We start from the raw sequence: 25,381 nt of genomic DNA, 5'->3' as shown, positions 1-25,381 counted from the left end.
GGGGACCACCAGTCACAGTCCTCCGACAGCCAAGGCCACTCCTGATTATCTCAGCTAATTTAGAAAATTTAGAAAAACTACAAACAGAGCTAACTTCAAAATAGCTAAAACAGAGCACCCTCCTCATCCTCCGCCCATCCAGACCAAATTTCAAAGACAGCAGCTCCAGCCGGTCGGTGGGGTAGTGAGGAGAGCTTACGGAATGCACCCTGCCGCGTTCACAGACGGGAACCCGGCCCTGGGGGTCCCGAGACTCACCGAAGCCGGCTGGGAGCTGCGGGTAGATCCAGCAGACGTTAGACCTGGAGATGTCTCCGGACCCCGCAGGAGGGGGAAGGGGAGATAGTGGAGCGGTGGGGAGGAGCCCAAGCACAGCCTGGGGCCGCACCGCCCCTGACCACACCTCCCCTGGCCGCAGGGTCTTCCCATTCCTGGAACCCTCCCCGCCCCACCTAAACATTTCTGGATCACACCTTAAATCCACTCAGCTCGAAGCTGTTTCCAGAGCGTCAGCCATTCTCCTGGCAGGGTGAGCAGGGAGGGATGCAGCCCCCTCCCCACGGCTACTTCCTGCAAAGTGGGGAAGGGGGGGTCCCTTTCATCCCCACAACAGAAGTTCAGGTCTAGGCTCAGGTGTGTGCATCCTGCCAGACTGGGGTTCCCCGCCCCCTCCCCAGACCCAGACCTTCAGCTCCATCCTCACAGAAAATTTAAAAATAAATAAATAAACGAAAACCTTTGGGCTTCTCAGGAGACCGTCCTGGGCACCCGCCAGGTGAGGCGAAGGCCCTGTCCTGCACTCGGTGAACTCTCAGGGTCCTCAGCTGCACCCCACAGAGCCAGGAGCTACTTCTAACTATTCCTAAGGTGCAGATAAGGAGCCCGAGGTGTAAGGAGGCCCCCACCTGCCCTGCAGCCCAGGACATGGGCAGCCACTAGTCTGCAGTAACAAGGCTCACGTGGGTTCAGTCCCCGTCCCTGGCTGTCACTTCTGGGGTCTTAGATGGACAGACCTTTACCACCCGGGGTTCCTCATGGCAGCAGGCTGGTGGCCCATCTCCTAGGCTGGTGGGCACATTATGATGCACCACCGAGAAGACACCTGCTGGGTTCAGGGAGCCGGGTCCCTTTCCCATCACAGCGCAGGACACCAAGGGTCTTACCAAACAGCTCTTCCCCCCAGTCACCCCCTTTGCCAGGGGGCGGTGGGTTATGACCCCCAGAAGGACCACCTGTGGGTGATGGAGGTGAGACGTGCCAGTCAACATTCAGGGTGTGCTTACACAGAATTGTCGTCCTTTATCTAAAATCCTGGTTTAGCTTGGCATTGTGTCTTTTCCTTTGCTAAACCTGGCGACCCTAAGGGCTCAGAGTGAACCACAGGGGAGAGGGCCTGGGGAGGCGCCGGCCAGGTTCCAAGTGGTCAGCCGCTTCAGGACGGGCTGGAGGGGTCTCAGTGGAAACCTTCTCCCCAGCTGCCGGGCAGCCTCCGAGCGTACGTCACACCTGGTCTCAGCACGCTGCTCTGTCTGAAGCAGGGGACCTGCCAGCCTTCTGGAAAGTTCAGTGTCCTGTCCCCTGAAATCCCTTTGCCTGGTGTCCCTCGTGACTGAGGACAACCTACGGCCCCTCTGCACCTGGATGGGGATCAACGGTCACGCTGTTCAGGAATTCAGCTCAGAATGGAGAGGCGATGAGAGACTCTGCCACCCGTCAGCCAAGTTGCTGACGACTCTGATCAGCCTCCCGGGAACCTGCAGTCCTTCTACTGTCTGCTAGAAGAAGCAGAACCTGTAGGATGATGTAGGAAAATCTCTGATCATCCTATCCCAAGTACATGTACGAAGACACGACAAAGAAAAATTCAGCTGGGCACCCGTGATCCCAGCCACTTGGGAGGCTGAGGCAGGAGGACTGCGAGCTGGGAATAAGGAACCATTGAATACGTTCAGAGTTTCAATTTTGCAAAATAAGTAAGTTTTAGAGGTTGGGTGCACCACAAGGTGAATGTGCTGTAGACCACTGACCTGTTTTTTTTTTTTTTGTTCCGGGGATTGAAGCTATGAATGATTGATTGTTCTGGGGATGTGCCTCCTTTGACACTGAGCCAAATCCCCAGCCCTTTCTAGTTTTTCTTTGGAGACAGGGTCTCCCTCCGTTGTCCAGGCTGACCTTGAACTTGTGACCCTCCTGTCTCAGTTCCTGGGCGGCCAGGCAACGCCTGGTTTCAGCTTTTGTGATTTTGCTGGTCAGGAAGGTAGTGATTTTTACAAATCAGTGGCAAAGTGCATGATGCTTGTTCCACCCAAGGGGCCACCCTCCAGCCAGTGGCCACTCTCCGGCCACGTGGCCAGGACGGCAGGCTTCTGAGGCCCCCAAAGCTCACGTTTCCTACCTGTAAAAACACGGTAGGTGGTGGCACCTTTCTTCCTGGGCTGTTGCCAGGGCCACAATGATAACTGTCACCACAGTAACTGTGCCCCGGGGAGGACAGCTAACCCTCCCTGTCATCCACTGTGGCTGGGCCTGGGTCTGACCCCAGAGCTCCCACCCCCTAGCACCTCCCCATTCCCGTGAGGACTGAGCCCAGCACCTCTGCCCTGGAGCTGCAGCCCGAAGGGAATAAGGACATTTTATAGCTGTGCGTGCTCCAGAGGGGAAGGACTCAGGGGCAGACTCCTCGCAGGCTTTGACTGGTTTTCCTCAACTCTTCTCAGAGCATCTCAAGGGGTCCTGTCCCAGGGGACCTGCTCCTTTTTATGACCCAGCTGTAAACTGGGGATGTCCCCTTCCCCTTGCGAGGGTGATGGTCATGCATCCGTGGCCACCGCTTTCTCCTATAAACAGAAGCACCCCAAGGAGGCAGTTATTGAGGACTCCCAGGATCTTAAAGGGGGAGACAGAACCCCGGGCTTTGGCCACTCTCCACGGCTGGCCTCCTTGCCCGGTCAGCGTTCAGGAATTCTGTGTTTGCCTGCGACCTGTCAGCGGAGGACCGTGTTATCTCTGGAGGGCCCGGGGCTGACTGGGAGACCCAGCTGTCAGTTATTTAAAGAAGATGGAAGAGTCCTCGCTGGGCTCTGTTAACTGACTCAGAGAGGCCACGGCTCCTAGTTATGGTGAAGTCGACTTAAGATACTCGAAGGAAACATCCAGGAAGCAAAACAGGAGCAGAGGGTTGTGGCCCTGAAGGGCAGCTAGGCCGCTGCGTGGTGCAGGCCTGTCATCCCAGGGACTCGGGAGGCTGAGGCAGGAGGGTCCCGAAGTAGAGGTCCACTTAGTGAGAAGGTCTCAGAATCCAATCAAAGGGGCCGGGGACGTAGCTCCGTGGAAGCGCACCCCTGGTTCAAGGCTCAGTAAGACAGTAGACATGCTCAGAGCAAGGTCACGAGGACAAAGTAGCACAGGGCAAGGAGGCTCTCGGGTGCACACACAGAGGTTCACACAGGTCCAGAGAAGGCAGGCTGAGAGCCAGGCTCGGAGGGAGGCAGAGGACAGGGGTGAGCTCAGGCGGGCGGGGGGACCCTTAGAACTCAGAGCAGGGGACACAGTCCAGGGGAGACGGCAGGGAAACGCCAGACCTGAGGAGGAGGAACGTTCACAAGGAGCAGACCAGCGCTGCCTCGGGAACGAGGGGTCTATTCACCGTCTCAGTTCACTTTTAATTTATTTTGGGCACTGGGGATTGAACCGGGGGCGCTTAACCACGGAGCCACTTCCCCAGCCCTTTCTATATCTTATCTAAACACAGGGCCTCGCTAGGTGGCTTATGTCCTTGCTACGTTGCTGAGGCCGGCCTCAAACTTGTGATCCTCCTGGTTCAGCCTCCCAGGTCACTAGGGTGACAGGCATGGGCCACCATGGTACCTGGCTTCTAACGTTGGTTGAATCAAAAAAACCACATTGCCCCTGCCTATGAAGGCGTTTGGGGACATATTCTGGTGCGTTTACACCTCCACGAGATGACACAGTGGCTGTAAACTAAGAGCACAGCTCTCAGCATGCAGGCCAACAGGAGGTGCACCTGGATGGAGCAGCTCAGGAGGGAGGCCCTGCACATGGCGGGGGGTGGGGTGGGGTGGGGGCTCCCCCTTCCCCAAACCCGTTCCCCAGGCCTCCTTTGTATGAGCAAAAGGTGGGCAGCAACTCACACCCCGGGTGAGTGCAAATCCCGCCCACCAAGCCCAAGGGACACTCTGGGGACGCTGTGGGGACTGTTCTAAGCTCTTGACAGTCCTGAGAGCAAGGCTGCGGGGCGGGTACCCTAAGTGCCCCTCACAGAGAGGAAGCCGAGGCCTGGAGGGGCAGGCAGCTTGTTCCGGTAGGGGTGAGTGGCAGGCCTGGGGTCCGCAGGAGGCTGGCCCCTCAAGTCCCTGCTCTGACCAGTGTCACACTGACCAACGTATTCTATTTTGCCCAATTCTCTGATTTAAGGAAAAAATGGCTCATTTTCTTAAATTACTTTTATAACAGAAATTGGGAGGAAAAATACGACTTCTCCCTTCAATCCAGGAGGAGATGGGGGGTGGGGGAGGCAGGAGGTGTCGGCAATGAGCCCAAGTTCTGATCCACTGCAAGACCGAGGACAAACGGTCACACTTCAGAACCACGTCTCTCGCCCTGATTGGCAGCGTGTTTCATGTTTGTGAAACAATCCGTGACTTACAAAGTTCTTCCACCTCACTCATCTCCCTAAACACCCTGCGAAGAAGAAGTCGGTATCTGGGTTTGTTTCCCAGCACTGGGGATGAAACCCAGGGCCCTCGTCCCCCGAGACGCATCCCCAGTCTTTTTAATTTTTATTTTGAGACAGGGCCTCACTAAATTGCCCGGGCTGGCCTCAAATTTACTATCCTCCTGCCTGGGCCTCCAGAGTCACTGGGATTTCAGGAGTGTGCCACCGTGCCTGGCTGAAGTCACCATGTGGATTGACCCCAATTTGCAGAGAGGAGACTGAGGCGCAGGAAGGATGCCTGGCTCCGACAGGGTGATGTGCTCATTTGCTAAGACCCAGCTCCACGCTCTGTGGACGGCTTCAGAGGAGTCTGAGACTCCTTGAGCCTCAGGGCCTCAGCAAATGACCAGAACCGGCTGAAGATGGACTGGGCTTGGCCACAATTAACTGGCCGAGTTGGAAGTGGGAACCTAGCCTCTAAGATTAGTCAGGGAGGGTCCCCAGCCTCCTGGATCAGTCAGGGAGGGTCCTCAGCCTCCTGGATCAGTCAGGGAGGGTCCCCGGCCTCTAAGATTAGTCAGGGAGGGTCCCCGGCCTCCTGGATCAGTCAGGGAGGGTCCCCGGCCTCCTCTGCCTCCTCTGCCCCTGGCAAGGATCTTCCCAAGGCAGTGTGTGAAGCTCACCTTCTCCCTCCCTCCCTCCTACCAAGGCTCCTTCAGACTCTCCAGTCTCCAAAGTGTCCTGAGAGGGCTGGCCACACACTCCTGGGAAAGCTGCCCCCAGGGAGGAGCCAGTGGGGACAGGCAGCCCACCTGGGACTGCTCCTTCCTCTTTTTCCTCTGGCAGATCTTCAGGGACTTTACTTCCAACTCTAGCCTCAGGCAACACTTCCCTGACACAGAGTAGCCGCTGGGTTTCCCTTTTAAAGAAAATTGGGGTCTGGTTTTCATGGTTATTTTGAAAGAATTTCTTTCTTTTCTTTTTCCTTTCTCTGGTGATACCAGGGACTTTACCACTGGGCTACACACCTGGCCCTTTTAGGATTTTATTTTGTGGCAGGGTCTCACGACGACGTTGCTGTAGGCTGGAGTCCGCGACTTGGGATCCTCCTGCCTGGAGTCGCTGGGATTATGTGACACGGTGCCCGGCTCAAAGCATTTCTTAAAGTAAAAAAGTTACACACACACACACACACACACACACACACACACACGGTGTGTTAGGGGAACGTGACTCCACTACTGAGTGCACAGGGAAGGTGCCTGCCAGTGGTGCTGCTCAGTGACTTCAGGAGCACATTATTCAAGGCTCAGCTGGGAAGGAGTAGGAGGTGATTTGTAAATAATCCTTGGGTAAAGTTTACCAGAGTGGAACACTAACCTCCCCGGGAGGCCAGGCTTTCAGTGGTCACTGGTCCGGGTGCTGCTTCTTCGGACCAGAGGCCTGCCTCCACTTTCACCCTTCCTACCCCGCCTCCAACAGTGCAGGAGGAGCAACAGAGCAGGGCAGGTAGGGAGGGGCCTCACACACAAACCCTGGGAAGTCTGGCCCGTTAGGCGGTTACAACCAGAGCACAATACAGCTGTCAGGTCAGCGGACTGCAGAGGCCCGGAGCAGCTGCAGAAGAAAGCCCCCATTAATCCCCTCACCACGCAGCTGACGCACTTGATCTTCGGGTACGTTCATTACACAGGATCGTTATAAATTAAAAAAAAAAAAAGAAAAGCACAGCACAAGCTACGGGAGGTTTTTACGGACTTCTTCGTCTCTTAAGGGTTGACAGGAAACAGATCTGGAGACCTTCTCATTAAAACTCACCCTCCACTGTCAGACTCATTCACAAAAAGAAAGGCTCTCGGCCGGCGGAGGAGGGACTGAGGGCCCCGTCTGGCCTCAGGGCTGCTTTTGATTTGGCATCCATTGTTATTTAAAATAACACGTGGTTCACAGGGAAAGAGCAGGAGAGGTCCTTACCTGGTGTAGTCTCCCTTGGCTTCCTGGAAAAAAGAAAAAAAACAGAGGCCTTAAATGTGTATTTTTTTTAATATTTATTTTTTAGTTGGACACAATACCTTTATTGCTGAGGATCGAACCCAGGGTCTTGCGCCTGCCAGGCAAGCGCTCTACCGCTGAGCCTCAACCCCAGCCCCCATCAGTGTGTATTTTAAGCTACAGGTCATTTTCCCGTAAAGCCCCCGAGTTCCGTGTAGAAGAACGAACACACGGAACCCTTTCCTCATGGCCCCAGAAAGAAGGCGGCACTGAGAAGGGCACCAGCGTCCAGGAGATCCCTGGTTCAGAGCAGAAGGGACAAGTCCCTAGGAGGAAGCCCACAGTTATTTCTCCTTCCTAAGGTCTCCTCGTGGCCAAGGCACACATCCAGGCATGAGACGTGCAAGCCTCTCGCACAGGTAAATCCACGGGTGCTCTTTGTTTTCTCTGAACTTTTTAAGCCAGCCGTAAACAGGCCTTTGCTTTTCGGCGAGTGCCTTTAAGAATTAAAGGGCTCTTTTACAGGGCCACAAGAAAATGTGCCAAAGTTACCAAATTTAGATGGAGATCGCAGCTGTTCCCACAGCTGCTGCCTCCCAGGTCCAAGCAGCTCAGAACTCTCTTCCAGCAGAGAGGCTTCCTCTTCATTTTTCCTTGAGATGCACAGAACCGCACGCACCACAGCTCATGCAAACTCTTGTAATGCACGAGGCCCCGGCTCACAGTTTTCATTAGCAAAAAACTAACCGGATGAAAAAGCCACTGGACCCTGGCCCCGTGCAAAAGTTCCAGAGCTGCAGACAGTTCACGCAGCTGGCAGGGGGCGGCCGTCATTCTTACCTGCAAAACCAGGGCTGCTAACTTGAAGAGGGTCTCGCTGTCCACTTCGATCTGCCCCTGTGGGTCCAAGAGGGAGCATCAGTGAGCAGAGGCCACCCCGGGTGGGAGGAAGTGCTGTGCGGCTGGGGAGGCTGTCACAGCTCAGCACCTCCAGCCTGGGACCCCAGACGGAGCCTACCATCGCCAGCAGGCGGGGGAGGCGGGGGTGCAAGGACACTGGCGGGAAGGGGGAGGCTCCCTGTGTTTTTACTAGCTGCAGGGAATTTAGTTAACAGCAGTAATTGGGAAGAAACAATGGTTTTGAGGATGGAAATCCACTCCACTTGTAAATGAATAGTTTTTTCTTTTCTTTTCTTTCTTTTTTTTTTTTTTTTTTAACCTCTGCAGAGTTACTTTTAAGCTCTGCAGATTTTCCCAGGTTGTTTGTGGTGGGTTCTCCTGAGGTGTGTTTTCTCCCTTTCTCTCACAGCATGATTATTTCAGTATAGATACACACAACACAAAATTACTAAAGCATGGACTCAGTTCTGCGTCAAGGGGCACGTTAGCCAGTTGATATCTGATCCATCCTGGGTAAAAGGGAAATGCTTAAAGATCACCTACAGCAAATGCAGGGGAGACTAAAACTCGGTTGCATTATATTGAAGTCTGATGAACTCTGTCATTTTTCCCATCATTTTATTCTATTTATTTTTGAGGGTACTGAGGATTTCATCCAGGGGTCGCTTTACCACTGAGCTATGTCCCGAGATCTTTCTTATTTATTTATTTTTAATTTTGAAACAGGGTCTTGCTAAACTGCTCAGATTGGCCTTGAACCTGGGATCCATCTGCCTGGGCCTCCCGAGTCACTGGGATCACAAGTGTGGCTACCGCACCCAGCTCCAGGGACGACGGGGTGGCCACTCTGCCGGGCTCCATCTTTTTTATTTTTTCATACCTCATGAACCCCAAGATGAATGAAATTCTGGGCCATGGGTAAAAAGTGTCCCCCCCAACCCCAGGAGCTTGGGAGTATCTCAGTGTGTCTGAAAGAATGTTTTCTCTAGGAATAACAGATTTACCTTTATCTGTATCTTTAAATGTTGCAACATGTGTACAGACGATTACCGCATCCGGTAAGATTGCAGCAATGAACTGGCAGAGAGGAGCTTCTGTTTTAAAGGTCTTTTCTGGCCAGGTGTGCTGGTGCACCCCTGTGATCCCAGCTACTCAGGAAGCTGAGGCAGGAGGATCACAAATTCAAGGTCAGTCTGGGCAACTTAGTGAGATCCTGTCTCAAGACCAGAAGTAAGAAAGGTAGTTCAGTGGTAGGGGGTCCCTGGGTTCCATCCCCAGTTTGGGGTGGTATGTGGGCTTTTAAGCACAAAAACACATGTAACTCATGCACACACACCCCAAGCCCCTCTTTGCCTAAGTCGGGCATACTTGGTATTGGAAATGTGTAGTGCTCAGCAACGTGGAACCGGGACCCGTGTGGCCTTGCTCTCTTGCTCCCTTCCCCCTACCTGTTGGATCTGAGTGGGAATTGCCGCTAGTTATCCCAGGTCACCCCTGGGAATAACCAGGCGGTGGGGGAGCAGAGGTCGGGCGATCCATGCTCAGGGCTCCAAGTGATGTGCTGAGGATGTCCACCCAGCAAACCAGTGAAACTTCCTATAAGAACCACTGGATCAGACAAGAACCCCCAGGCACCACAGCGACCAGAGTGGCCATCACCTGAGTTTCCCTCCGTTTACAAAATGAGAACAAATGAACTTCCCCTCCACCTGGGGGCCTGCCTTCCCAAGCCAGGAGGCAGGAGAGGTGTTTCAAAGTTCTTCAAAAGCTGACAGAGCCTCAGCCTTGGAATTCAAAGCGCACCTATAATCTCTAGAAACAGACCATAAAATCAAAGAGAAGCCAGACGATCGATCGACCGATTGATCGATCCTAGGACTGATGGCTCTCTACCTTTCAAGCCAGAGACAGCGGGTTTTCTAGTCTGTGAAAGACAAGGAGTGGCTGATCCAACAGGTGAGGTGGGTGCTGATGAGATGAAAGTGGACAGAGGTCAGATTCCTTCCGTTCAAGGACTGAAGAAGGAGGCGGCTAAGGAGGGGACTCAAAACGAGGCTGGAACCCAAAGCTCAGGTCTCATCAGCCCGAATGTCTGAGAGACAAGAAAAAGTGCATCGTTGGGGTGTTAAAAAAAACTGAAGAGGAATCTAATAAATTGAAAAGGACTGACCACTGCTTTGCACCTGGGACCCCTGGGCCCTCTCCGAGCCTTAGAGGAGCCGTCTGGACACCATCTAGCTCATCAGACAGATAAAAAGTTCTGAGGCAGATACTCCTTGGAGGCTGCCAAACCTCTGTCCACCTTGGAAGGGTTGTTAACTATTTAAAGCTGAAACAGAGAGCCAAACGTGGAAGGTACCAGGCTCAGACAGCTCCAGAGGCGCAGGAGGCGAATACCCAGCTGGTGGGCGGCTTCCCCACCTACTCAGGAGGCCCGGGCAGCCTGGTGCAGGGGGAGGAGGGTGGGCAGGGGGTGAGGGTGGGCAGGGGAGGAGGGTGGGCAGGGCTGTGGCCTCTCCAGTCCTTGTTCCGGGAAGAGAAGAGAAAGCGTGGTTTGGTCAACCCCCCAGTCTCCGTGGTCCTCAGCCTGGCCTCACCCTCTGTTCCAACCCTGCCTGGACGTCCAGGCCACACATTCCAAGTCCTAACACCCATCGCCAGCGTCACTTGACTGGTCCTTGGTGACCATCAAGAAGAAGGCAATTTGGGTGGACCTGGGCAGCCCTGGTTGGGAGCAATTTAACTAAGACTTTAAAGCGCTCAGGAAGCCCCTGCCTGAGGGTGACAGCACTTGGGACTGCAGACCTGCCAGGACGGGAGAGATCTTTCACCTCCAGCCGTGGTGACGGAGGTAACCTTATAGGTCCCGGGCAAGCTAACACCGAGAGCAGCGTCTCCTCGGAGCGAAGGGAAACCAGATCCTTCAGTGGGTTTCCATGACGGTCAGGGTTGACAAAGGACCCAGAGAGGTGAGTCACGTGGCCAGGTGAATGCACCACGGTGAGCGGAGACCTCGGAGACCGCGTCAAGACCCGCTCTGGCTGCTCGGCCAGCCCAGCTGCACCACGGATTCAGCCACCAGCGCTGGGGACAGCTCTCTGAGCATGTCTTTCTTTGTCCCCAGTACTAGGGCTTGAGCCCAGGGCTGCTCTACCACGGCTGGATGGGGACAGTGAAGAGTCTGGTTGAAATGTCAAACTGGACAAGGATGGAGGCCGGGTGCTGTCTAGGATCCCCCCGTGAGTTTCCAAGACCCAGCACCCAGGCGAGGCACAGACACGGTCAGGGTGCACTGAGTGAGTGGACACAGCTAGCTGCCTGACATGCACTGAGCCTTCCCGAGGTCACTCTGCTGCAGGAGCATGTGGCCTTCCTGGGCAACGGAAGCCTCCTCCCTCACGGCCTCCTGTTCCCTGGGACCACTAAGCCCTGGGAAGGCTGGGCCATGGCCCTCACACCTGCAGCCCTGCGGCCACACCCGTCAGCTACAAGGGCCAGCGCTGCCCCTTCCCATCCATGCCAGTCATCAGAAGTAAAATCCACGAAGGACACAGATGTGTCCTCTCCACCGGAGGACGCTGTGGGGCCTGGGGACAGGCCGTCTTTCTAAAGGCCATCCCTCATGTGCAGAATGGGAGGCGATAAAGTGGACTGCACGGTGACAGATGCAGGGCACTCACCACGGGCCTGGCAAAGTCTCGTGCGCTATTTTCTGCAGTCCTGCTGGCGAGGTCGCTCTGAACTCTGACGAAGAACTGTCAACCTCTCTCCAGACTGACGACTCGGCTCAAGTGTCATGTGATTCCCTAACATTTGTCCACTGTTCATCTTGATGTCTAATAGGACAAGTCCTTTAATCTTCCATACGAATATCTGACACTCCTTTCAGTTATTGTCAAATGAATTTTAGAATGATCTTGTCAAGTTTTCCAACCAGATAGGGTGATTGGGACCACAGCACGCCCGTGTTGAACCTGCTTAACCAGGACCATAAAGAGACCTGGAGAGAGCAGACACCTACATCAGCACCAACACTCAGGACTTTACAATATCGCCCTTGATGAAGGGCCTCTTTTTTATTCTATTATTTTTCTGTTGTTATCATTCTGTGGGATTATTATTATTTGTAGCATATGACGTTGCATTTAATTTCTTCACTAAGGATAACAGTGGAATAAGTGTTAGACAAGTTGTTTCCGTTTTCTTTTTCTTTCTTGTACTTGGATTGAACCCAGGGGCATTCCTCCACGGAGCCATATCCCCAGTCATATATATATATATATATATATATATATATATATATATATATATATTTTTTTTTTTTTTTTCTATTTTGAGCCAAGTTGCTGAGGTTGGCCTTGAACTTGTGATCCTCCTGCCTCAGCCTCCACAGTCACTGCCACACCAGGAGTGCACCCCCATGCCCAGCTAGTTCATTTCCACTTTCTGTGGACAAGGTAAAATCATCTCCAAATAATATTCTGGTGCAGTTCTTTGCAATGCACGAGGTGGGTCTGACGGCGCGGCTCGGCAGAGATATTTTCCTTAACACATGTCAACCGTGCTCCCTGCTGGGGACACTGTTGGGGACTGTACATTGGTTTGGGGCCACCTTTTTGGCAGGCTCTACCAAAACTTAACATAACTGTGCCTACGGCTCAGCAATCCTGCTCCTAGGTGTCGACCTCCCAGACAGGTGTGCCTGTGCCCACGAGGACCTGTGTGGCAGTGCCACTAAAGCAGGCAATCGCTGCAAGCAACCCACATGCCCGTGGCTGGGTGAACAGACGGGCACGGGGCACCGTGGGCCAGGACGCAGCAGGGAAGTGAACGTTCCCCAGCAACCTCGCACAGCAGAAGGGAGAGTCTCACAGCAGCCTGAGCCAGACGCCAGGCATGAAAAGACGCAGATGGTGTGACTCCCGGCACAGGGGGGCTGAGTCTGCCAGCGCTGGTAACTGCTGGTGAGGGGATGGTAGTGGGGGTCAACGGCTGCAGGAGAACATGCGAGGGGCTTCCAGGCACCAACGATGTCTTTCCCTCGAGATCCACGCTGGGTACACTGATGTGCTGTTCTGTTCTGAAAGCCCCTGAGCTGCATGCTCGGCAATCCTCACTATGTACATTTCACTTCAATATGAGGTTAAGAAACAGACTCCTGATGGCACCGGGGCCCTTCTTCCCTTTTAGTTCATGATAACTCCATCCTTAGCACCGCTGGGCTTGGAGTTGGGCAGTAAGCAACCTGCACCACTGTTTGGTGCCTCTATTTATGTCCAACACCTTATACAACTTATGTCTTTCCTTTATTGTCTGCTGCTCCACCTGCTGTTACCTGCCCACTCGTAACAGTCATGAGGGTGTGAATCTGGAGGCATTTTGGCCACAGCTGGGTCTCCAGAGCGGAGACACTGCCTGGCAAAACACAGAGGTGCTTGATCACATGTAGAATATCGAGTGAAGGAGGAATGAAGTATACAGCTGGTGGATGCTGACAGCTTTCTTTTCTTACAGGGATGCTCCTGGTGGTTTTGATTCCCCGTACAGTTGGTTTGCCTTGATTTTCAACACTAAGTAAAACAAAAACCCTGCAGTCTTTTGAGCCCTGAGGATACAGGGATGGAGAGCATACAATGCAACTCTGGGAATGCCAACTTGAAACATGGTGCACAAAAAGGTGTCAGGTGTCAGAAAGCCAGGGACTCGGGCTGCACTGGATACAAATGTAACACAGAATTGATACCATCTACCGCACACCTCACGGACTTTTGAGAACAAAAAGAAAAAAGATTCTGTGGAAGAGCAAACAGTATTACAAGAAAAACAAACAAGTGCCTGTGTTTTAAGAAGTGCCTGTGTTTTGGTGGGTGTGTTCCAAAGGAGGAGTCCCACATACCAAACCATCCGGCCTGACCGCTTCTCAGACACTTGACCCGAGAGGGAGAGGGAGAGGGAGAGGGAATTGGGAGCACGGGCATCGGCATCAGGGCTTGGCTGTGGGAGAACAGCACCGAGGAACACACCAGCATGGGAACGAGAGCGAGGGGCGAGCGGCCACCCTGGCCCAGGTCCAGCTCGGGCTCCGGGTGTGCAAGGTACTTTTATTTTTGGGGTGGATAGATGGCCCAGAGCTTTGTTCCTGGGATGCAGTGCCAACTAATTTAAAAAGAAATTGCATGTTCGTCTCCAGAGACCATCCTTCCCTAAAGGAATCTAAGGCACCAAAGGAGAGCCGGGACTTGACCAGTTGGTCACAAAATAAGGAGGTGCTCAAAAGTGACAGGGACGAGCCACTGGCACGGCATCCACTTAAAGGGGCCCCCACTGGCCTGGGTGGGCGCAATCTGAGCATCAAAACCAGTAGAGGAAAGGAGTGGGGTGGGGTGGGGGAGGGGGACGAGAGGGGGAGGGCTGTATGGCTGTACCGCGTGCGTGCACCAAAATGGAACAACAGGTCCCATCAGTATAGACGACTGTCATGCACCCCCCAGGAAATGGGGAAGGAGAAAAGAATTGAACGACAGGAATCGATTATACAACGTCAGGTAAAAATGAACCCACGAGTTCATGCTGATCACTGAACAATATTTTTAAAGGCCAGGGATGGAGGAGAAAGGAAAGTTATTTATTTCCTTAAAAAAAAATGTTGAAGGTGATGGAATCAGGCAAGTACCATGCTTGGCCAGGTCACCTTCAGGGGCCAAGATGGTCAGGCCCAAGACGGCCGGGAAAGGGGATGGTGGGATGGCCTCCGTGTCCACTCCACGCACCTGCTCCATAAGAGGGAACAGATTGGCCCAGATCAAAGCTGAAGCTGTTGGTTTTAAGCAAAAGCCTGCAGAAACGTCTCTCCGTGGCCGGTTGCCCATTTCAGAACTTTGGAAACCAATGGTCAATTCTTTAGAAAGAAACATCGGGGTCATGAGCGGTAGATATGGGCGAATGCGGGGATTCCACAGTCATCCAGACAGTCCTTGTCTCTGGATCCCCACGTAGAATCATGATGCTCTTAAATCTATTACCAAAGAAGTTGGCTTTAAGTTTTTCAACCAAAAGAATGACTGGGGGGTGGGAGGAAAGGAACCAGGGTTTGCTGTGGAGGGAAGTCCTGCTGCCCAGCTGACCCCACACATGCCTCCTGGCCCCCTGAGGACACCCAGGCACAGAGGCAGCCCTGGGGCCAGGACATGGTTTGACCCATGGTTCTCAAACCTGGTGCAGAAGCTCGTGGAGGGGACAGAGGCTGAGCTCACAGGAGGGGGACAGGGTGGGATGGGGTGGGGCTTTGTTCTCCACCAGGGTCCCAGGTGGTCCCGAGACGCGCCAGTGTATGGAAGAGTCTGGGCCAAAGGAGAGAGGGGCTGCCAGTCTGTGGCGTGTGCTACGGTGTTGAAAGTCGTGACGGCTAAACGCAAACCGAGACCCTGGACTGGACCCCAGGTCAGGGAAGGGGAAAGCCACAGAAGCTATTAAAGCAGGAGCTATCAGCATGCAGATAAGGGTGCACACCACACAGGCACAGTCGTCGTCGACCACCGCCCAGCCTCGGGAGCTCGGAACCACTCGCCTCACCCAGGGCCACTTACTCGCCCTGTGCCTACGGAGCGCCTGACACCTCAGAGGCTGCTTATTTTTAAATGACTTGATCTATATATACTTTTTAAAGAAACTTAAGCCTTTTTTTCTCTTTTTCCTTGCAGTACTGGGAACGGAACCCAGGGCTGCTCTACCACCGAGCTCCACCCTCAGCCCTGTTTCTATTTTATTTGGAGACAGTTCTCTCTAAGTTGCCCAGGCTGGCCTCAAACTTGTGATCCTCCTGCCTCAGCCTCCCGAGGCACGGTCGTGGCCACCGGGCCCAGTTAGCTAAGCCTTTGATGATGACATCCTACCAGGAGGTGCTGCAGGTCCTCCGGGGAGCTGGCCAGTCCTCTTTTCCTCCATTCCTGCCAGGAAGCTCCCTCCTTCCCCGTCAACCCAGGCAGAAGGAACCTCACACGGTCAAATGTCAGAGACAGGCTCCGCCACCCTGCCAGCGTCTGGACCCTTGTGATAAACCCCTGTGCAGGCCCCATTGCCAACCCTCCCTGCACTATTCACGGGGATCAGAGGGTTCTGCTGGAGAACCAGTCATAAAAGACAAAGTGCAAGGTGCTGACGAGGTAATCAGGTGCCATGAGAGGGAGAAAGGACAAATCTGGGCAAAGCCAGATGCCGTCAGAGTGCTGGCATCAGGCTTTGGCCTCAGGGCCCGCAGGGCGTCCATGCCCGTGTCCTGCGTGTAGACACACAGGGTCCTTTACTTCAGGACTGACGCGCACCTCTGATTGGGGCTTCCTTTCATCACTTCTTGTTTCTGCAGCGATCTTTACGTCACCCTCGTGGTGGGGTTGGCTCAAGTACTTCTAACACAAGAGCCCATTTATAACCGTCCTCTGGGGACTTGGGGTAAAGCATCAATAGCTACAAAAGCAAGAGACCCTTCATCAGCGCTTAGATCTGTCCTGAGAGCATGACACGTATCACTCACTGAACCCCAGGGGCAGCCCGTGAGGAAGTGATGTTCTTGTTCTGCCACGTGGGCATGGAGGCCGAGCTTAGGGCAGGCAAGTCCTCCCCCTGTGAACGGGCAGCTGGGGCTCCCGTCCCCTCCTCTGTTGTCTGTCTCCCCAGTGAGGGCACAGTCTTGGCTAGTGGCCACTACCCAGAACTGCTGACTTCTTCCTAGCCCAGAGTGTCCTTGGTAGACCTGACGGGTACCATTTTGGCCTATTCAACGGGTGCACCTGAACGACCCCTTAGCTCCTTTCTGACCAATTCCCATTTCTCAGGATCCCCTGTATCTCTTAGGCCTCGTTAATTATGACACGGAAGCCTGGAATTTAATTTCTTCTTTCTGAAAAACAGAAAGACAACCCTTCAAATGTCTTCCATGGGGGAGCACCGTGGAAAGGCAAAGGACGTCTGCTTCCAGTCGGGCTTAGAAAAACGGGTGACAGATGGGCAGGGAACAGACAGATGGATGGACAGGGACAGAGCGGGTGACGGTAAGTCTGGTTTTGGAAGTTTCTTGGCCATGTTTCTTTCAAAATACAAAATATGTCCTCAGAGATATTGGCCTCCTAGTTTCAAAAGCAGAAAAGGTACAAAAGAACTTGACTTCTAAAATAATTATAGAATATCCTAGAGACTCTTTCATCTGTCGATAATCCAAGTTCCAAGACTGAAAGATTTCATATTTTCATCTGAATGGGCCATCTGCCTCCTCCTCTCTCCAGGATGCATCCTAGTATTTTTATATGACTGTATTTCTGGCCCCAATTAAGGCTCTGACACAATTCTTAGAGCTCACTCCTGAGATAGTGGTGTCCCCGTAATATGAGCACCGGCTGCAGTATCTCAGGATACTCCATGTTCAACCACGCTGCTTAGAAATTCAGGTCTGGAGATGCAGAAGCCCTTCTCAATGCGTTCAGCAAATATTTACGCGTCTCCTGGTGCTGGGGACAGACCAGTGAACAAAGAATTCATTCCTGGCAAATCTGCTCTGGCTGGCGACAGCTGGAGGGCAGTCTCCTTGTCCTCCTTCAGGTCACTGTGGGTTTTTTTTTGCTGCTGGGCTTCAGTCTTTAATCAGTGAAAAGGGGAACAATTCTGTTTCCCTGCACCCTCTGGGCAGAGGCCAGGCCACAGCAGAGCTGCCCAGGCTCTAAGGACATGGGACTGAGGACAGCAGATCTTAAAAGCCACCACGGTGCAAGCTTCAGTTCCCACGAGGGCACGCGGTGGCATCTAGCTGGTGTCTGCCATTCAAACATACCAGCTCAATGTCAGGAAAGTACACAGGGAAGACCACACGACCCAGGGCAGGTGAAACACTCACTGCAAAACTTTCAGCAGCCCTCTGAAATACAGAGTGAGATGCTTTGTTCCTGGTGGCCTGGCTGGCCTCCAAATCCGCTCTGAGCTTTAGTGCAGTGACTTGGTCTCACAAACACCGGTCTTGGGACGATGGCGTATTACGAGAAGGCCGGTTCACACATCTGCACACAAACTCAAGCCTGCAGAATTCTACTTCTGCTACTGATTCTTAAAATTATTTCGGAATCTTGAAATAAGCTGAGGATTAACATACACACACATGATCACACACGTATACATACAAGCTCACACGTGCAAACACTCTCAAATCTCACACGCTAGGGCTCAGCCAGGTTATGAGATGGGCTGAGCATATTTTAGTGCAGCTATGTTTGCTGAGATACATGGAATGGCTCCAAGACAGAGGAATTTCCTTCATGTTCTCTGTGTGTGTGTGTGTGTGTGTGTGTGTGTTTCAGTTCTAGTGATTGAACCCGGGGCATTTTATCTGGGAGTTATATCCCCAGCTCTTTCTATTATTTTGAGACAGGGTCTTGCCAAGTTGCTGAAGTTCACCTTGAATCTGGGATCCTCCTGCCTCAGCCTCCAGGGTCGATGGACTCACTGGCATGCACCATTGTGCTGTTAGCTTCATGTTCTTTTAGGTTGTGTTGAGCTAAGTCCTCTGTCTTCAAGCACTATAAAAAGGGACGGTCACAGCACTCGCCATGAGTGTGAACTTTAAGAAAGCCTCTTAGTGCCGGGCTCGGTGGTGCCTGCTGCCATCCCAGCAGCTCGGGAGGCTGAGAGAGGAGGATGGCAAGCTCACAGCCAGCCTCAGCAACAGTGAGGCCCTAAGCAACTCAGTGAGACCCTGTCTCTAAATAAAATAGAAAATGGGCTGGGGATGGGGCTCAGGGGTGAATCGTCCGGGGTTCAATCCCTAGTACCAAGAAAGAAGAAGAAAAACAAAAATAAAAGAAAGTCCCTTTGCGGGCTGGGGATATGGCTCAAGTGGTAGCGCGCTCGCCTGGCATGCGTGCGGCCCGGGTTCGATCCTCAGTGCCACATACAAACAAAGATGTTGTGTCTGCCGAAAACTAAAAAAAATAAATATTAAAAAATTCTCTCTCTCTCTCTCTTTAAAAAAATAAAAGAAAGTCCCTTTGCCATGAACAGGTATCTGGAACTGTATCCCGATGTCTCTCTAGTTTGTGAAGCAGCACATTTTGATTTGTCAGGAGCTGGCTACTGACTTTTGGTTGATTCATTTCTCCATCTCCCCTGCCCCTCCCTGCCCATGGCTATCTGCGTGCTCATTTTAGCTCTTAAAAGAAGGGGAAAAGCCAGTCGGTCACATTTGGCTGGATGGCTGGAGTGGGAGAGCCTTTGAGAAGACCTGTCTAAAATGAGACTTCAAGATTAACAGGATCCCCCGGGCACATGCCCAGTGCCCCCCACCCCAGAGGCAATCAAAAGTCGATGGCTTATTTCCTTGGAATTCTAAGAAAAGAAAAGTTTCCATCTTAGCGCTGAGAAGGGTGTCAGCCTATCCTTGCAGCTGAGTTTTCAGGGATTCTCCTAAATGTCTCCAAAACGTGCCTAAAAGAAGTGCAGAGGGAGGCGGGGCTGCCGAGCCGACCCTCCTGCACTCTGCCATTGGATCACGCAGCGCTCACAAGGTATTCTGATAGGTTCAGTGTATTAAATTTCAAGGTGACAAGTACAACCTCAATTCTGGAAAATTGAGTTTAGAAACGGCCGTTCCGTCTTAGGCAGTGAAAATAAAATAAGACCGAAAGCTGAAAATGACTAATTTCGATGGTGGTTACTCAAAGTGGGTTTTCAGTTTGGCTTGATCTTTTCGCAAGCCCATCTTGCAAACTCCGATCCGTTTCGTTGCTAGTGGAAACCACGCATCTCTTGACCGGTATTCACCGAGGGCCTATCGTGTGTGCCAGGCTCTGGGCCAGCACAGGGAGATAAAGACGAACCCTAGTGTCAAAAATTAATGAAGTCGAGAGCAGAACGGCGGTCACCAGAGCCCAGAAGAGTGGCGGGGTGGGCAGGGAGAGAGATGTGAGTCGGTCCAGGAGGGCAGGTGGGCATCGGGAATGACCTCAACTGCCCTCACACAGTACCATGACCACAGCTGAGGACAATTCATGGACTATTTGAAAATGACTAGTAGGGAGGATGTCAAGTGTCCCCAGCACACAGAAGAGACTTTGGTGACAGCTGAGCACTTAACCTGGTCTGGTCCTCACACACGGCATGCAGGTACTGAAATGTCACACTGTACCCGTGAATATGAACAATTACCATGTGTCAATTAAAATGTATTGAAACAAAACACAAGGCCAATGCCGGCGCTTGAAGGAATGATTCAACACAGCTGGACGTATTCAAAGGGTGTGCTCTGGGTGCTGGGAGGTCTGGCCCCTGCAGGAAAGGGTGGTGGGAGGCAGAGAAAGGACAGAATTGCGTAAGGGGTGGGATGAGTGGAGGAGTGCGAGAAGGAAAAGAAGGGGCTGGGAGACCCTCAGCAGGGGACAAGGACAGAGAGCAGAGCCGGACTCTCAGCAAGGGACAAGCAGGTTCAAGATGCGGAGCCAGCCTGGCACACCAGGCCATTTTGGAGGGAGCATAGGGCGAGTGTGGGGAGACGCTGCAGAGGTGAGCCGGGTGGACACGTCCTGTTCAGGGTCATTTCCTCTCATCTGAGGGCTCCCCATCCATGGTTTCAGGCACCTGGGATCAATCAGAGTCCAAAAATGTTAAATGGAAGATCCCAGAGATAGTTCACATGTTTTAAACGGTGGGCCGTTCTGAGCAGCATGGTGAAATCTCATGTAGATTCTGGACACGAGTCATTCCTGTCCAGTGTATCCATGCTGTATAGGCTACCCACCAGTGTGTACTTAGTAGAGGTTCCTGGTATCGGATCGGAAGAGAAAGAGATAGACACACATGCGTATCGCGGTCACATGACTTTCATTACGGCACATTTCACAATTGTACTGTTTCATTATTTGTTACTGTTGTTCATCTCTTACTGGGCCTAACTGATAAACTGAACTTGATCACAGTTTTGTACGTACAGGAGAAAACATGGGGTATATAGGGCTGGATCTGTCCCTGGCTTCAGGCATCTACTGGAGATGCTGAAACCTCCCCTGTGCATAAAGGGGACCCCAGTAGTAACAACAGCACAATAACGGTGCCAGACACTGTTCTACACCTTGGCACATGTGTTAACTCATCCCTGGAGGCAGGCAGTGCCACCGTCCCCTCCTCATGGTGATGAAACAGGCTTAACACGATGACATCCAGGTTGGGGACAGGTGACTGGTTGGACCCAGGCTCCCCGGGTGCAGAGTGCAGACTCCCCACATCACACAGCCTCCTGCAGTTTTGGGGGCTGCCTACGATGGAGAGCAAGGGAGGCCGAGGCGCTGAGTTTCTCTGAATCTGTCTTGTTGGGTTTTGTGTGTGTGTGAGTGTGTGGTGCTGGGGACGGAGCCCGGGGCCCCGAGCATGCGAGGCCAGCGCTCTCCCGGGGAGCCCCTCCCCAGCCCCAGGTCTGCTGGCTCCACGCTGCCCTCCATCTGTGCGTCCACTCCTCGCCACTCATGGGGTCGGTCACCCACTCAGCAACCCTTCGCCTAACACCAGAGGCCAAGGAGTCCAGCCTCAGGAAACCTGGGGCCTGCCCTCGTGGGGCTGGTGACCATCCAGGGACACGAGGACGTGAATTTCCAAGGCATCCTGTGCTCCGTCCCCTGCTCCACACCACAAGGGCACACAGGGTGTAGGAGGAAGAGAGGCCGAGGTCGGGTCGGGGCAGCTGAAATGGTCAGAAGTTAAAAGCCAAACCACCCCAACTCAGCCAGGAAACAGGCTCAACAGAGAGAAGCGTGTTCCCGTAGTGTGATGCGGGCACTCGTCCACCCATCCTGGATTCGCTGTGCTTTTCTGCATTTTTCCTTCATAGTAGACAGGGCCCCTTCCCGCCCCCCCCCCATGCTAGGCAAGCACCCTACCCCTGAGCTACTACACTCCACCCAAGTCCGTCCGCATTGTCTTGACACACACTTGGAAAGGTGACGTTTAATGAACACCCTGATTATTTTTGTCTTTATCTTTCTGATTTAAAACTAACTCAGGCTTCCCGTTGAAGACACTGAAAAGTGGGCGGGGGTGCGTCTCAGCGGTACAGCGCTTGCCCAGCATGTGACAACCCTGGGTGGCCTCCCCAGCCCTGCAGGTGGAAGACAGTCGGAAAAGCATGACGCAGACAGCAAAAGCTCCTCCACATCTCCCTCTCTGAGATCATTTCTACTCCGCCGTGCATTTTCTAGTTTTTCCTATGAGTACGTTGGAAATACGTAAATAAATAAAGACACGGAACCCACCATACCAGGTTCGCCGTTCTGTAACTCGGCTCTTTTCCAGTGCAACGACATAATCATTTAGACACGGCTGCGCATCGGCCAAGGAGGACAGCCTATGCTTTTTCATATCCTCTCCTGGGAGTGGTCCGCCATTTATTGAATCCGTGTTCAAGACTATTGAAGCAGCTTCCAGTTTCCCACTATTAGAAACGATGATGTGAAGGTTCTTTTTTTTTTTTTCTCTTTTGCAGAGTATTTTGTGCACATCTTTTCCTACGTCCATAAAATCTTCCGTAGCGGGATTCCTTCAGGGGGAGCAGAAGAGGGGAATGGCCAAACTGCCCCCCAACCTGCCTCCAGATCCACACGCTCAGATGCAGATGACAGAAGGTCTGTAGGACCTTGTGCAGCCCGCCTGCTGCCCCCGTGTTTCAGGATGACTGTCACGGAGCCTGCTGATGAAGGGCAGACCTGGCAAGTCCCGGTCAAGAACGGGGTGAGAGGGCTGTGAGAACCAACAGGGCTGCTCAGCCTCGCGGTGACTCTGTTTCCCACACGGTCGTAATGTTTGGCTCCCTTGCCTTTCCACGTCGATTCCAAGTACCAGAGACAGCTGACAGCCGAACAGGGTGCTCAGTGAGACCCGGTGGGCCTGGCTGCTTGGACCTTGTCCTGCCAACATCTCCTGCTGAGCCACGGCCGGGGTCCTGACCTGGTCAACGCAGGTGGACATCTGCTGATGACCCCAAGATGTTTTATTTCAAGATCAGAAGGGACCTAGGTTTTGTCCTGGGCCCGGATCTAACACGGTGGACAGAAGTACGCTCATCGGTACAGCTAGAGAGAAGAGTTCCACACGCAGGGAATCAGACCTGGAGTCTTGCGACGGCTGGAAGAAAACTGGGGTCAACATCCATCGCAGAGGTGCACAAGAAATAAAGCCAAGCCTCATTAAGCAAGATGCCATCAAAATACAAAGCTGGTGCGCAGCAAAGGAAGTGAGGAGAGGATCCACGGAACGGGAGAGGGGAATCTTTGCCAGCGGCAGCTCTGCAGGGGATTAATATCCAGAAGATAAAGAACTCAAACCACGGAACACCCCAAATCCAAATCACCCAATCAACAAAAGGGCAAAAGAACTCAACAGACACTTCTCAAAAGGAGCATCACAAATGGCCAACCAATACGTGAAAGAATGCTCCACACCTCTAGGCCTCAGGGAAACGCAAACCAGAACTGTACTGAGATCTCATCTCACTCCGTCTCCGGAGGGCCAGGGCCGACTGGAAGCTAGGTCCAACGTGGAACGCCGCTCAGGGCAGAGTCTCCTGCTGGTTTACCTGGCCGAGGTCACTGTCCACACACTCCTTCTGAGTACCAAGCCACTTCTGGACCCCTGTGGCTGCTCTCTTGTAAGAAGGGTCTGCCTCCTCGGGGTCTGCTCTCTGCAGGGCCGGCCACAGCGGGTGCACGGGAGGCGCTCAGAGCTGGGAGTGATTGCTCACCTTCTTCAGGGAAAAAGATCTACCCTACCCCCTTTTAAGCTGGTAGTGAAAACGAGAATTGAAAAGATTTCTTTCTAGAGTCCTGTCTCTGGTCCATGATTCATGTTTTTTTTAAACCACGTTTTAGTATGTTCTAAACATTCTGTGGGTTTAAATACCCAAAGCCCAGCATCCCTCCAGCTTCAGTGTGCTGAAGAATCTCTGTGACTCCTGCCAGAGGACTGGCTGGTTTTCACTGTCTCCACGACTCTGGCTGCGGCGTAGGAAGGAAGACGAGCATTTTCTGTAAATGTGATAAAATCAGCCACAAGTCACAGGTGAGAAACGAGGCCCCATCTCACGTGTCTGTCTTTCTGAAACAGGAGAAACAGGCTCAGGGAGGTCAAAAACCTTCCCCAAGGTCACACAGCTAGCTCAGCCGGTTGTAGCCCCAGCCCTGAGACCTTCCTTAGAATTACTTTTTCTTCATCAAGATCAACAGCTGATATGATCTGTGACAACACTTTCTCCTTGCAGACTACAGCAGGGCACGGGGGACAGAAACAGAGCAGCCATCATCTGCACGGTTCTACACGGACAGGTGTCACCAAGCCGGGCTCCGGTTATCGACCGGCATTCGGGTCCTTCAGATCTTTCATTAATACAAACCTTAATACAGTGAACATTCTTACCTATGACAAGGCTTCCAGGACAGAGGTGCACGGAATATTTTCGTTAAATATGTAGCCTATTGAGTACTTCTTTGAAGTTCAGAAGAAATAAATGACTTTAGCATGATTTACCACATGCAAAAAATTACTACTAAGGTAGGTTGTTTTTTTTTCCCCTACAGAATGAATTTAATACACACTGATGTTCAATTTGTGACTTAAAAATACCAGACGACAATCCAGAAATGCTCTGTGTATTTCTAGACTGGCGGGTGGCACCCAGGATGACTGCAGGGCCGGGGCTCCGTGTGTGCTTCTCCGAGTTGTGGCTGAACATGCCCGACACAGAGCCTCACAGCGGGTGCCTTAGGAATTAGCTCTCTACACAGCAACTACTGACCTTGAACTGACCCCTCAAAGACTGGAGAAAAACCAAAGGGGTGTTTGATCTTTCTTTTGGAGCATTCGACTGGTCGCGAGGTTCTCTTTTTACAGAACCGTTCACTTGTTTTTGGATGAGCACTAACACTACAAAGTGGATTTTTGACCACTGCAGGTGGCCACTTTGACCCTAGGTGTACACACTGCCGGGTTTCCCTTGGTTAAGGAATACGACTGTTGACTATTGCCTGATCCTCGAGGACGTCTCCTCATGGGCCACAGCCACGCATGTACTGGGACGGCCAGCGATGCCCTGGGTGCCCCAGTGTGTCCCGGTGCACACAGGAGTTGGCTTTGGAGAAAACAAAAGGGAAACTTCCTCCTTCCCCTTTCACACCCTCCTGGACACCCACACTCAGAACCAGGAGGGACAGTTCTTTGCACAAGGGTCTCCAGTGGTGTGCTCTCCGTGTAGAGCAGCGAGGACATGGACAAAACCATGGGGAATCACCCTGGGGGGCAGAGACATGTACGTGATGCTGAATTTGGTGAATAAAAACCAAATTCACCAAATAGCTGTGCAGAGCTCCTGCAGGTGTATCAGACCTCTTGGCAAGTCACATTCCCTCCTAACAGGTGTGTAAAGGGACTCGTGGCTTTGTCAATATTTGCAGGTAAGAGCTCTCTTCCCCTGCGTATTTGCCTTCAGGGAACTAGAAGTAGGGGGAGCGGTTCTGTGGGCAGGAGGAAGAGTGGGTCGGGTCTGCTGGAGGTGCTGCAGGTGTCTGCTCTGTGCACCGTCGGATCCAGCAGTGAGCCCTGAGTTAACAGCTGCTACCAGCCTGGTGACTCACTTTACCAATCCTCGAATCCACCTACGCGTGTCCTACAGCGGCGGCTGTGATCTCATAGAACTTACTGACTTGTCCGGCGATGGTCTGGATGATAGATCTGTGCGGGATGCTCTTAAGAAATCATTAAGAAGTGACTTGAGAGCCCCCGTTGCCGGGTGAGCGTGAATTT

General features: G+C 52.7%; 1 protein-coding gene and 1 pseudogene across 1 annotated transcript in view; one reads left to right on the top strand and one right to left on the bottom strand.

Annotated features, from left to right (window-relative positions):
- Window positions 1–25,381, bottom strand: part of Frmd4b (FERM domain containing 4B) — an 85,770-nt gene that overhangs the window by 41,162 nt on the left and 19,227 nt on the right. The window contains exons 5-6 of the mRNA XM_026392698.2: window positions 7,508–7,564; window positions 6,650–6,672 (exon numbers count right to left, since the gene is read on the bottom strand). Coding sequence (XP_026248483.2) covers window positions 6,650–6,672; window positions 7,508–7,564 — 80 coding nt within the window. The remainder of the gene's footprint in view (window positions 1–6,649; window positions 6,673–7,507; window positions 7,565–25,381) is intronic.
- Window positions 14,360–14,483, top strand: LOC113185518 (small nucleolar RNA SNORA2/SNORA34 family; annotated as a pseudogene).

Source organism: Urocitellus parryii, chromosome 16 (genome assembly GCF_045843805.1).
Source record: "Urocitellus parryii isolate mUroPar1 chromosome 16, mUroPar1.hap1, whole genome shotgun sequence".
Lineage (NCBI taxonomy): Eukaryota > Metazoa > Chordata > Mammalia > Rodentia > Sciuridae > Urocitellus > Urocitellus parryii.
Note: the sequence above shows the minus strand (reverse complement) of the source record. Positions and strands in the feature narration are given on the sequence as shown.